The following is a 13,410-nucleotide window of genomic DNA, read 5'->3' as shown; positions in this document are numbered from 1 at the left end:
GTCTTTCAAAAGTACTCAAAAAGTAGTGAATAACAAAAGTTACATTATGTCCTCCTGAGTTTGAGCACTTTCCCAGTTTGTCCCTTGCCCCAGAATGGGTGTAAGCTGCAAGTGCTTATTAAATAAACAGCACTGTAATCTTACTGTCTTCTGTTCTAGTTATCACCAGAGCAAAAGTCAAGATTTCACCTATTTCTCATTTCTCTTGTCTCAGAAAGGAAGCAGACAGACACGTAAGTCCACTTATTTTGTATGAACTGATCCAAGAAGCTTATATAGGAATTTAAGGGATTTCTAGTTCCATCTGTCTCTCTTATCTAGGAATGCAAATCATGTTACACTTATGTGTAATAAATCATAGCAGAGCTTGAGCTAAAACCCAGGGACACTGACAGTGACAGATCCGTGTTCTAGCCATATAAGCATATTTTTTTTCTGCTCATAAATGTTTCCTTATCTAGCATACCTCCAGGATCTCTCTGAACTTCCTATTCCATCTCTTCAGCACAGTTTTTAAAAAATACTAATCATAAGAAAATGTCTAGATGGATGGAGAATAAAAATCAGTACATGCAGTGTCAAGACTGTGGCAATATCATGGCTAATATTTCTTGCTCTCTTCTTTTGAGTATCACTTTTTAGGCTGGGAAAGCAAGCATGTGTAGCGACTCAGTAAAATTACCCTCCCAAATCCCTTTAGGATCCTGCTTTACAAGTAGTCCCTCCTCTCCTTCATCACGAGACTTCTCCCAGGGAAACCCCTACTCTAAATGGGAAAACATGTTTTAAATATTTTATTTTTCATTTGCCCTCTGGATAAACACTGGCTGCCCATCTCACTGCTTCACACTCCCACAGATCCCCCCAGGGTCAGTGCCTCAAGGTTGGAGTGAGGGGAAAAAACAGGAGGGGCAGAAAAGGGTCAGTCACACAATTTTTTTCTGGTCTAGGATGACGAAAAGAAGCCTGGGAGAAAATAAGCAAGCTAAAGACAAGAGTGCAGGGGCAGCATGTGGCCCTGGCATCAAAGAGGAAATTCAACTCTGCTCTGCCAACGCCATGCATCCCACAGAAAACAGGCTGTATACACTGTTGTTTTCATTTTCTATGAGAGGTGTTTGGGGATAAGGGAGTTTGAACCTATTGAGAACATATTCTTGACAGGTCTGACAAAAATTCAGAAAGAGATCAAGGCTAATAAAGAGGGAAGAAGGAAGCTGTAGAGATAAAATTCACAGAGATTTTTTATTAGGAAGCAAACAGTTCCAGGAAGAAAAACAGCAAAACTAGAGGTACAAACCAGACAGAAGAACTTTTGAGAGGAAGAACTGAAGAAAACTTAAGGAACGGAAGGATGCACAAGTGTCAGGGAAAATCACAGAAAAATGAGGCCTCCTGCTTTCTGCATAGGGAAGCTTAGGAGAAAAGTGTCATCTTTTCTGCTCAGACCAGAAATAGGTATGCTGTGCTCTGTTTATAACATGGCATGACCTTTATCCAGTGCATTTGAGGAAGAAATGTCCATTTGGGGACCAAATGAACAGAAAAGGATGGCTTATGAAAAAGAAAGGATATTGCTCTATCAAATAATATATGAAATAATTTTCAGATCTGTAATATAACACTACTATCAGAGGGATGTTCTCCCAAACTATAAATTCAGGAGTATGTTCCATCTGACGAAGGATTACCATGGAAACCACTGTTTTACTTAACAGAAGATTTTTAAATTGCTTTTTATGCTGAAGGTTGCTATTGCATCAAATGTTACTGCATGGAGTCTTTTCAAACAGCTTTCTCTTCTTAAACAGACATCTAGAGTATATTAGTTCTCTGTCATTTAAACAAATGCTATTCCAAATGGAGTATTCAGAATGAGTCAATGATTTGAACATTTAGGAAGATTGATTTAATTATAAAGGCCATTAGATTCCACAGCAGGGAATGAAAAGGAGTATTTTAGAACAAAAAAATCTATAGGAGCGCACTGATGTGCAAGACCTTGCAGTTAATGATTTTTTATAACTGTGCTCAGAAAATACTGGGCAAAGCTTATGACCTTAAAGGCAGGGACATGTTCTACAGGCCATGCAAGGAGTGTTTGGTCAGTACGGCATGGAGTTTACCAGCAGCAGTAGATGTTTTAGGTGGGACTTACCTCTACTAACCTTAGACATCTACAAAGTGGAAATCTGTAACTTGGCCAGTTACCCAGATTCTCTTTATAGCTAACAGAAGAGAAACAGAAGCTTTGTTGCCTCCTATACACAAGACATCTAAGCCTGTAAGCCTAATTCTCATAGAAAAGATGCTGCTGGTTCCCACCAGCTTTAGGATATGTCATAAACCCAGCAGAAGTCTGTACTCAGGATGCCCAAATGGGGTAAAGAGCATTCAGTACACCAACAACCTAACATTCCCTTTAAGTAACAATCCTGGCAAACTTGTTTAATCTCACAGGTTGATGTTTTTTGCTCCATGCAAGACCATTGTTTGCATTATGCTCATGATGCCACTCATCTCCTCAGGAGTTAGTAGCCTTCCAGGTAATCTTGTAGAGTTAGTACATTCATGTATCTCCTAGATTAATGAGCTTGCAAATAAAGACTGACAGATGCGTTTCTAATAGACACACAAATTTGCTTTCTTGAACAAAATCTTTAGATGTCAATGAAATCAATGGAGCTACCTTGGTTCACACCACCTGCTGAGTTGGTTCTTCATTTCCATTATGGCACTACACGTACTCTTCTGACGATGAACCTATGATGAATTTGTACACAGCACCAATGTCACGGCATGTAAATGTCCCTTCTCCTTCCTCCCCACCTCTCCCCGCTGCTGGTGCCGCTGTCACTGAGCAACAAAGGACCTTAGAAGGTAAGAGGTGAGATGGCATCTATAAACTGCAGGGAGCACTGGACAGATGTTGCCATGAGGCATGAAGAAGTCTTATCACTTATGGGTGAAAGCACAAGCAAGAAATCTGCATTGTGTTTGACCATAAGGGGAAAAAAAGGCCTTCATACAGCAGAGTAATTTCCTGCTAATACTAATTTCTTTCCTTATTTGGCAGTTAAGGATTTATTGATAAAAGCATCGGATTTTATTTTTTTTTAAATAATTTTAGTAACCTTTTTTAAAAAAGCAGCTAAAACCAAAAGCTCTTCTGAAGAAGGTGTGGGAGAAGGAAAGATGAGAGATTGTTAATTACTGTCCTGCCAGGAGGAACCATGTTACAGAAGAAAAGTGAAACTTTTATCCTGTGAAGGAGAAGATAATAAATTGAGTATCACAATGGGATAAAATAAGAATTCATGCTAAAGTGGGACATTGCAGTGGCCTCACATTTATTAGTGCTGGATTACAGCACAGGCTAGTTGATGAAACCACTTACTAGGGGTAAGCAACGAATCTCACAATAATGAAAACGTGGGATTCTGAAGATCATCATTAACCATACAATCGCTTTACATGACAGAATCACTACTTACTTCTGAATGTGAAAAACAGCCACATAAATCTACTTTTGATTTCCACTTTAAAAAGTCCTATAAATGCAAATATAATGGAGATTCATATTGGCATTTATAACACTTTATTCAAGGTTTTATTGACATTGCTATTCTTCAGCTTTAGTTTCCAAGATATGCACTCAACAGCACATGAAAGCTTGCAGGTTTTGCACAGTGCATACTGTAAAAGTCATTCACCTTCATCCAGCAAACCCTTGACCTTGCAGAAAATAATTTCTGTCTCTCCTCCGAACATGGGGTTAAGTCTGTTCTCACTTAGCACACACATACTTAGTTTCACAGTGCTGAGCCAGACAGTGAAACCATTTCCCTTACCTGGTGGCAAACATTGCTCTCAAGGATGAGAAGGTTGCTGCATCTTCCTTCAAAGCCTTTAATTCATTTCGTAGTTTGGTCATGGTTTCAGTAACCATTGCTTTTTCATTTTCATACTTATTCTTCAAATTGGCTAGTGCCACTTCAGCTGTCTGAAAACACAAACAGGGATATAGAGAGATAAGAGATCTCTGCTTAGAGCCAAGATGCTCTGGTTGATTTTACTTTTGGTTTCCCTCTTCATTCACACAATAAAAGAATCTAGACCTGACCTTCATTGCACCCTTTAACGTTGTCTTTTAAGTTGTACCCCATGAAACCAAGGAAAGGAGAAAGCAATTGAAAGAACAAAGCCAATTTCAATGCACCAGCAACAACTCTGTACCTTAAACATCTCTGCAAAACTGTGCAGCTGTGTGTTGAGGACTCAGGCAAGTGACTAAATTACTGTAACTTAAGGATGCTACTGTGTAGTCTGAGCTACAATAAAAACCAGGTGTGTCCCCTGACCATGTTGCAAACAGGACACAAGGCACATGAGAGTCAGCCTCTGTAGCTGAGGTGGGATTAACGTGTTTCACCTCATGCTTCCAGCCAGCTGAGGCTTTTCTTGGCCCAGGTGCCTGCCAGGAGCTGACAGCTTGCTCTTATATCTGAGCACTGGCCATACCTCCTGTTGTGCAACCCAGCATTATTTTGGCAGTTTTAACTACTATAAAAAAAAGAACAAAAAAAAGAGTGTAAATTAGATTTTTCACTTAACAGGAAAACAAGGTTTTGTAGTCATCCTATTCCTTCATTTTTTCTGCTGCCTGCATTCTTTTTTCAATTTAATCCATCAAATTTCTTTAATTTTCTGCCTTACTGCTTTTAATAGCTATATTTGTCATATTTTTTGCAAGAGGTGAACCTTCTTCTTTATATACGGAGTTTAGTATAAATTTGAAGTTATTCAAAATACAGAATTTCATAGAGGCTTTATACCTACTGCTGCTATGAGACATCTAAAATTATTGCCATGTTCCCTTTTACATTTACCCAGAGGGGTTATGGTTGTTTTTTCAATTAATTCAGTGCATACTGAGTTGCAGCATTTTATATAGGCAATCACTTTCCCCTGTTGTTGATCTTAGGGATTCATGAGCCATCATCAGGGGAGAGAAGTGTGGAAGAACATTAGTTTAAAGAAACAAGCAAGGGGACATGACAAAAAAACGGTAATGGCCAAACAGTTCAAAATCTATTTTAAGCTCTGTTTTCTGAAACTCCATACATTTCCCACTAACAGTGTCTCTTAACTAAAAGACACATTAGCTAAAATATGACTCTATTTATTTGTGTCTGGGGAAATAGCATAGTTAGAAATGGCAGGGTTAAAACAATTTATTTTTTCCCCAGTTAAACATTCACCAGTAATGTTTTCTCTACTTTCACACTAGATCCCATAGAGAGAAAAGATTGTTTTTCAATCACTAGTAACTACTGTCATTTTAAATAGATGGGTTTTTCCATGCCAAATTTGATATCATTAGCAATACAATTTTTTAAAAAATCAACTACTTAGGGATATATTGAAATAAATGCAGCTTTTCTCAACACCTCCAAGTAGTGGGTGCCAGAAGGAAGCAGACACTGAGGACCTGGCTTTGTTTTTAACAGGTCTTTATTCAGCATTTGATTTTAAGCTGTGGTTAACTACAAAATTGTGTCTGAGAAATCAGAGAACTCTGCTCCACATAAAGATGCAACCTCTGATCAACAAACATGGAAATGGGGAGCACAAAGAAAAGATGAGAACACAGCAAGGTGTGTGAATACTCTTCAGTGAAGTAAATAATACAGTAAGATAGGAGAGATGTTAACAACCCTCCTGTCAGGAGACCAGTCATGCCAAAGAACTGGGCAGACCAACTACACAGCCACTCAGTAAGCCACCTGTAGACACAGGATTAATGGTTCACAGAGCACATAGCATTTGCTGAGCAGAAGAAATCTCTTGGAGCTGACAGCAAGGCCAGAAGGGAGCAGAGATCTCCAGCTCCTGCAGAGTGCAAAACATTATCCAGGAAGAGAAACCTGGGCAAGCAGAGCTCAGCCCTGCTGTCCCCAAAACCCAGCCATGGAATTGCACAGCTTGAGGTGGTCACACACCCCCGTCTCAGGACCCAAGGCACTGCCACCAGAGCTAATGACATCCTTTTCATCCTCCTCCTTATCCTTACTGAAGAGATGTTTGCCCAAACCCAGCTTCCTAAAGGTTACCTTACACTAACAGTGTGAGAAGCAAACCAAACTGAATAAATAAATAAATAATAAAATTTTAAAAGTTGCAAAAAGAAATTAAGTTGTACAGTGGTATTTTTTTCATACAGGAAAGCAGAACAGTAGTCTGTTTCAGTGCAGAAGTCATACATGCTACTAAATCTTTCCACCCAGCATTCTCTATAACATCAGGGCTTTTGTTTCTAGATCAGGTGCTGTATGTCTAGGGTTATCCAGCTATTGTTTCTGAAGGACTTTTATCAGTATCTCAGTTATGGGAGCTTGAGATGTCGTAGTTACTGCCAATACAGATGTGAAGGTCTTGCTCACTTGATTCCTTCCCATCTAACCATTTACCTATGAGAATAATTCAAGTTTTCAATCAGAACTTCAGGATAATAAATTCTCCTGACAGGCAGCTTTGTTTTCTGGATGTTATTAGAAGTCAGCATTAAAACCACTACTGAACCAGTCCTACAAGTTATAACATTAATTCGACATTACTTTACAATTTATGCTACTTGAGAATGCTAATGCTAATTGAGTTTGCTTCACAAAACTGGTGCTGACACAGTAATTATAGACACAAATAAATGGATACATAAATCAAGATGAGGTAAGCAAGAAAGCTAGCAAGATACATGTACCTTGTTATTTTGAGCAATTGATTTAATAATCTGTTTTCCCGTGCTTCGGTTTGTAGCTTCCTAGAGGAAATCTTGCCCTCCTTTTATATATATATATATATATATTTTTATATATATATGTGTGTTTTATAGTGTTTATTAGCTAGATTTAAAAGAAATAACATCAGATATTGCCGAATGCATTGTATTAGGCAACATCTTGTGAGATTCAAACAGAAATTCATCATATGTTATTAGAGATTTAAGAGGTGCAACTGCCCTGCTGGCATGCCAGCCCCACTGCAGCAGGAGGGGACAGACAGGGAGTGCCCCTCAGGGCTACCCTGCCGTCAGGTAAGTCACTGTGAGGAGAAGTGAACACAATTGAAGTCGGGAGGCAGAAACTCTCATCTCTTTCTCTTGTGATGAACCATTTCCCCCTGTGTAGCTGGGTACCCGAGGGTGCCGGTGCGCTGCGGCGAAGCGCGCTGCCAGAAGAGAGACCGTTCCCGCTTTCACCGGGTGTTGCAATACTTCCGATGGTCACTAGATAGCAGCCGCGTTTGCCCGGTTCAAGGGTGTGACTTCCCTACTGAAACACTGCCCGGAAAGTCAGACCCAGGGGCCGGCTGCTGGTTTGTCCCCCAGGACCTGGATGGCGAGATTCTCCAGGGAGGCCAAGTCTTCCCCTTTTCACAGTGCCTTTGATGGCGCTCATCTTGCTTTCCAATATTATTTCAGTCAAAAAAGCTTCACCTAGAACATCACTGGAGTGCTAACTATATGGGTTTGGGTTGTTTGTGGTTTTTTTTTTTTGTGACGGTATTGCTACAAAGCACAGCGGGGTGTGGGGTGGCCCCACTGGAGGATGAGGAGGGCCGGGGGCATCCAGCCCCCCAGCTGCAGGCTATCCCTGGCAGGGGCAGCTCCAGCTGTCCCTGTGCCTCGGGCACCAGCCCTTTCCCACCGTGCTGCAGAAGGGATGTGAAGGCAGCATTTCATATTAACGTCAGCTTCATTAGGGCTCAAGGAAGGTTTTTAACAAATCCAGACTCTGGCTTCTGTGGCTCTGGAGCAAATGTGAAAAACTGAGCCAGGTGTCTTCTATAGGCTAATCTAAACTGCATCCCACAAAAGAAAAATATCCCCAGCCTACTGCAACCTAAAAGCTTGCTAGCTTGGAGGAGAAGAGCTCAAGAGGAGGAATCTCGTCTCCCATTTTATGAAAATGAGATGTGCTTTGGATCCAGGCATACACCCATCTCTTGAAGCTGGCAGTACTGCTACCACATAATAAAACTTACCCCTCCCTCTCTGCAACTTTAAATTTCTCCTATCCTTATATATTATTATGTCTTTTAACTTCAGTTTGAGGATCTTGATATTAGGTTGGAATGAACAGTATTACAAGATTCCACACCCAGTTGTACAGTTACCAATATCTATGCTGCTATCTGATAATGACAAATTTAATTAATACCACCTCCTTACTCAGCAAATATACTTTTCCCATTTCATTGAGAATGTTTTAGGATGATCCCTCATTTCTGCCAACAACAGAAGAGCAAGACTGAACTAGATTCACTAGTAGTATCAAGAAAACAAATGATAATTGTATGCTAATGGAAAAATATCTTTAATTTGGAACCTAAACCCATATGCCTCAATTACATCTTAATTACATTTTAATTACATTAAAATCCACATATATTGCTCAGAGCTATTATTGTTTAGCTAGGAATGGCATTTAATTACTTGAATTAATCTTTAACAAATGTTATAATGGAGGGGGGGAAATGCTATAAAAGATTCAATGTATATTGAAATATTGCTGCAATTTTTAAATCCCCAGTACTCTAGAAATGCAGTTACAGATCCAGCAATCAAACTTGAAACTGTAACTTCACATTACTTGACTATTGGGAATTTGAATACTGAAACCCCATCATTGTCATTAGCTAATATTATTCCAAGCCATTAACCAGGATTCATGCTTCTATGTGGTGATTCCTGTGCCGCTTTTTCATGAGAAAAATCCCAGGCAGTCTGGTGTGATGATTTGCTGCTGCAGCCTCCTGCCTTCACACTTAATCTTCGGCATAAGAAGATGCACCAAAGTAAATAAAACAATTTGCATGTTTAAATTTAGCTTGCTAAAGTGTTTGCAGACGTGGAATCAAATGGATACAAAGGGCTTAGGAGGATACACTAAGCAAAAAAAAAAAAAAAAAAAAAAAAGTACAGTCATCTTTAAAAACAGGCTTTTACATGGTCCTCTTTTGGCATATAAAATGCAGTAATTTTCAGTTTATTTACATTGGTGCAACATCAAAAATAAAGTGGTTTGATTTTTTTTTAAGCTGTATGAAGTTTGAAAATAAACATTTGAAATGCTTTATTCTCTTAAAATAGAACTTTGTAATGAATCCCTCTAAAAAAACCAAACCTTGCAGTTACTCTTTCAGTCAGTTTTATCATATAGTGATGTCCCTTTTATTAAAATAACCAGCCCCCTGATTTTATTTCTGAAATGACTAAAAATGTTACAGTGGCAGAAGAAATTATTTCTGACTAAAGAGAAAAATAATTTTAAAAATGCCAGCCACCTGTAATGAAAATAACTCAGCATTTCATCTACTGTCTTATCAAATGTCAAGCTTCTGTACAGTCCAAAGCCACTGGTCACAGTCTTATGCCTGCCATTCTCTTCCTGAGGCTTGCTTTAGCTTTTATGGCATTTATTTTCAACCCCCTTAAATTTTCAGGGGTGGGGGAAGGGTCATTTAAGTTTTGCAGCCTGTGGAGCATTATTGAGAGCCAAGAACACAACAGGTTGCTTGGACCATCTGCATCACTAAACCCCACCAGAGGGGCCACCGGCACCCTCTGAGGTGCTGGCCCAGGTGGTCTCCCCTATGCTGCTTCCCCATCACTCCAGCAGTACCTGCCCTGGTGAGGGGTCAGCATGTCCCTGAGAGCCTCCTGTTTTGTTTTCCAATGTGGGGAATATTTTTGTTTCACAATAATAATAGGAACAGGCCTATCCATCAGGCTGGGGGGTAGTTGTTGCCTCCCTGCTCTTAATGCCTTTTTCCTGCTCCTCAGCAAAGTGTCTTCTGCCTGTGCCCTTGGTGAATGATGTGTGCTGAGAAAATCGGAGCTGAAGAGCTGAAAGAGGAGGCAGGGAGGGAGGGAAGGAAGGTCTGCCCTTGCCATGATTGAGTGAGAGGCTAACTAACCTGTGAGTAAAATCTCTCTTGAAATACTCCTGGGAAAGCTTGTAAGTGACCTGTGTAAATAACAGAGGTTCCAGACTGACTGCTTTATTAGCATTCTTACCTGCTTGTTGGCTTTCAGCACCGCTCTCAGGGTTGCAATCTGCTCCCGCTTTGTACTCAGGAGTGATTTCAGTTTCAGTATCTCTTCCATTAAGGCCTCCTTGTCTTTATCGATCATGGGCGCCAGCTCCCGAGCTGCCGCACGCTGGCGCGACAGCTGCAGTGACCGATCGACAGCCTTCTGCAAGTGCTTGATTTGGTCCCGTATGATGGCATTGAGGTTGTAGATGTTCATCGGCTCTTTGCGGATATCACTGGTATCAGAGACAGGGGAGGAAGGAGGGGCTGTGATGACAGGAGAAATGGTGGGTGTTTTTGTCGGGCTCTGCTCCTTGCCAGGTTCTGCGGGCTCTTTCGTCACCTGCTCAGTCGGGGTTCTGGCTTCTACGGGTGATGCCACCCCCCTTCTGGCAAGCCGTGGGGAAAGGAGGCCTCGAGGGTCATCTGGCCCTTTCAGGCTCCCACTGCGAGTGACTCTGCTTTGCCTGTAATAGTCCAACATGACCCTGTTTGGTGTCTCATTGTTGCACAGGCAGACATGATGGTAGAGCTGAGCCAGCTCCTCACTAAATGTCACCAGCTCATCCTGGGCGGTGTTGAGGGTATTATGGTTTTCATTTGCTATGCTTGTCATCCTTTGCAATTCCTTTTCCATGTGGACCATTTTTTCCTGGCTTTCCTTAGTCGACTTCTCCAGATTTGTCACCTGTTCATCATATGTCTGGATTCTGCTCTCATACTTGGCCTTCTCTTCAGTGTAGTTTTCCACATATTTATTATATTTCTCCTTTAAGGCTTTGATTTCTGCTTTAAGGTCTATTACCTCAGTAACAGCTACTTTGTATTTACATTCTAGGATCTCCAAGCCATTGATGTCCACTTCATAGTCATGTGCTTCCTCACCGGGGTCTCGGCCCTTTTCACCATCAAGCTCAGCTTTCAGCTCCTTGTTGCTCTGCAGCCCCCTCATGGCATTGACGTGCTCTGTGAGCCTGTGGACCCGCTCGTGTTGCTCGGTCAGGGCTCCCTTCGTGTGCTCCAGTTGCGTCTGAGACTCCTGCAGGTTGGCCAGGAGAATGGCCTTCTCTCTCTCCACCTGCAACAGAGTCAAAGTAAGAAACCAAGGATCTCATCATACCTGTGCTGAACACCAAACTCTGCAATCGCATTCATCTCTTCTTCCATTCCCCTAGTCTGCCTGTGCAACTTGAGGGCTTCCAAGATATTTTAGCCATATACACCTGAACCATAAAGTTAAGTCAGAGGGAGATACGTGTCACTTAGAGGGTGATAAAAGTCACAGCCTCTGTTACAATTTGCAATATCACTAGGTCACAATTTTACACCTTGCTGATCAAAGAATACTTAGTACCCAAGAAGTAAGTGCCTAGTCAGCTAGAGTGATGATGGGGGAGTTTTAACAACAGATGCTCCCCGAACGTAAGAACTGCGTCACTGTCAACTATAAGCCATTCCACTGCTATATACACATTTCTCAATGGAGTTTTAATTTCTATTTCTCATTAATAACTCTACCAATTTTTTAATATATTTAACTGTTAAAAACTTTCATTAAGGCTTGATTACTGTATGCAAATACAGTAAACAAATGGCTGTGTATATTTCCACAGATTAAATAACCCGCTGTGTGTGAATGTAACATGAATCATGAGACTGAGCATGTGCAACTCACAGGACTTCTCATCCCCAGCAGTTAACTGTAAGCACAATCCACCCTTTTAAAGACAAGGCATAAAAAGTGGGATTTCTGGTATAACTAACAAAACACTGGTTCTGAGCTATTAAGTGAATTTCTGAATATCCACAGAGAAATATGGATGTCCAACAGCAAAAGAGGTCATGGAGGACTCCCCTAGAAGTTTTAACACAGAGCATCTTAAAGCAAGTGAACAAAAAAATCCATTACAATTGTATCTGCTCAGGTATCTCCCACTTCTGATAGCACACCTGAAAGACTGCAATTTCAAGTTTTAAGTGTAATGCTCCAACTTCTTTCTAAGCCTTTGTCCTGTTCTGAATTGTGAATTGGGAAGCAGAGGAAGTCACAAGGAGACGGGATCCTTCTTCCTTCCATGGCTTTTGCAACAGGATCCTGAGCCTACCAGGTTTTCTGCTCTTTCTGTCCCATGGTTGCAGTATCTCAGCCCTGTGTTTACACATGCAGTGAAAAAAACACACTCCACATTCCCTTTATGAGTAGCTGAATTACTAAGTCTGAGAATTCACAGCTGTCAGTTCTGAAAAACCCTTTAAAAAGTCTTTCCTTCCCTATCAGCATCCCCCCAGGTAGTGTTTGGAACACAGTCAAATCAGCTATCATGAATCTTACTGAGGAAAAATAAAAGCCTTTTAGAGACTGAGAAGGTATAAATGCTATCTCACAAAATGTTCCAAGGAGTGGTTCCAACTCCTCTTTTCTCATAACGAGGCTTTTGAGCTGTGGCTGCTGCCCAGAGGTCTTAAGGCACAAAAGCATATGATGATTCCCTGGTTTTACAGACAGGTTTTCAAAACATGGCCTCTATTAGAACATGCAATCAACTGCAGGCAAAAACTTCAATAAAAACAGAAGTCATGTTAAAAACATCTAAAAAAAATTCAGCCTAGTTTTCTTGTGTACAGGTGACTAATGGCTTAAGAATTCAACAGGATCAAACCTCAGCATTAATTTATGATCCAGGAAGAGGCTGTCTCCCTAGATGTAGGGCACTCCACATTAGACACTACACAGTCTGTGCAGAAGAAAACAGTCAAGAACCAAGAGTATATTGGTACACTTCTCCATTTGACATTGTTCCCCCTTTGCTGCCTCAGTCTGCCAGCCATCTCCCTGACTACTCAAGCCCTGTGTCATCCCACTCTCGTTGGGAAAATCCAAAATAGGGCAACCTTCCCCTTTGCTGAGGGCATCTTCTTAGAAGGTGATTTCTTTTCCCGGAGTTTTGGGTCAGATCTGTCCTGGGGAGCCTAAGAGTGACCCAACCAAAGACTCTTAAGTGGCTTTTCTTTGTTTTTTCCATTGAGCAGTCTGGTCTGCCACAGGTCTGCTCTCAGCAGAAACTTTCAGCTGAACTCTAGTTGTTACCACCTGGTATAGCAGGCTTAAGTGTTAATTGCATTACCCACATCAGATAATGAAGGTTCCTTCAGGCTGGTAAGGTGAGCTACACTTATGCATGAAAATCTGAGTTTTGGTTAATTTAAAGGGCTGTCTCACCTTACAGTGAGAAATAGTATGGATAATAACAATCCCTACATGAGATACCAAATGCTGTTTGCTTTATAAGATGTATGGGTCCACTGTTTTGACAT

General features: G+C 41.0%; 1 protein-coding gene across 7 annotated transcripts in view; it reads right to left on the bottom strand.

The window, feature by feature from the left end:
- The window catches only part of BICD1 (BICD cargo adaptor 1), a 174,934-nt gene that overhangs the window by 23,123 nt on the left and 138,401 nt on the right, over positions 1 to 13,410 (bottom strand). For 6 of the 7 annotated variants that reach the window (XM_051635400.1, XM_051635426.1, XM_051635391.1 and 3 more), the window contains exons 5-6: positions 10,079 to 11,173; positions 3,852 to 4,003 (exon numbers count right to left, since the gene is read on the bottom strand). In XM_051635400.1, coding sequence (XP_051491360.1) covers positions 3,852 to 4,003; positions 10,079 to 11,173 — 1,247 coding nt within the window. Of the gene's footprint in view, positions 1 to 2,689; positions 2,764 to 3,851; positions 4,004 to 10,078; positions 11,174 to 13,410 lie in introns of all 7 variants that reach the window. The other variant, XM_051635436.1, reaches the window with a different exon arrangement.

The sequence above is a fragment of the Apus apus genome, chromosome 1 (assembly GCF_020740795.1).
Source record: "Apus apus isolate bApuApu2 chromosome 1, bApuApu2.pri.cur, whole genome shotgun sequence".
Taxonomy (NCBI): domain Eukaryota; kingdom Metazoa; phylum Chordata; class Aves; order Apodiformes; family Apodidae; genus Apus; species Apus apus.
The sequence above is the reverse complement of the archived record's forward strand: the minus strand, read 5'-3'. Positions and strand labels throughout refer to the sequence as shown.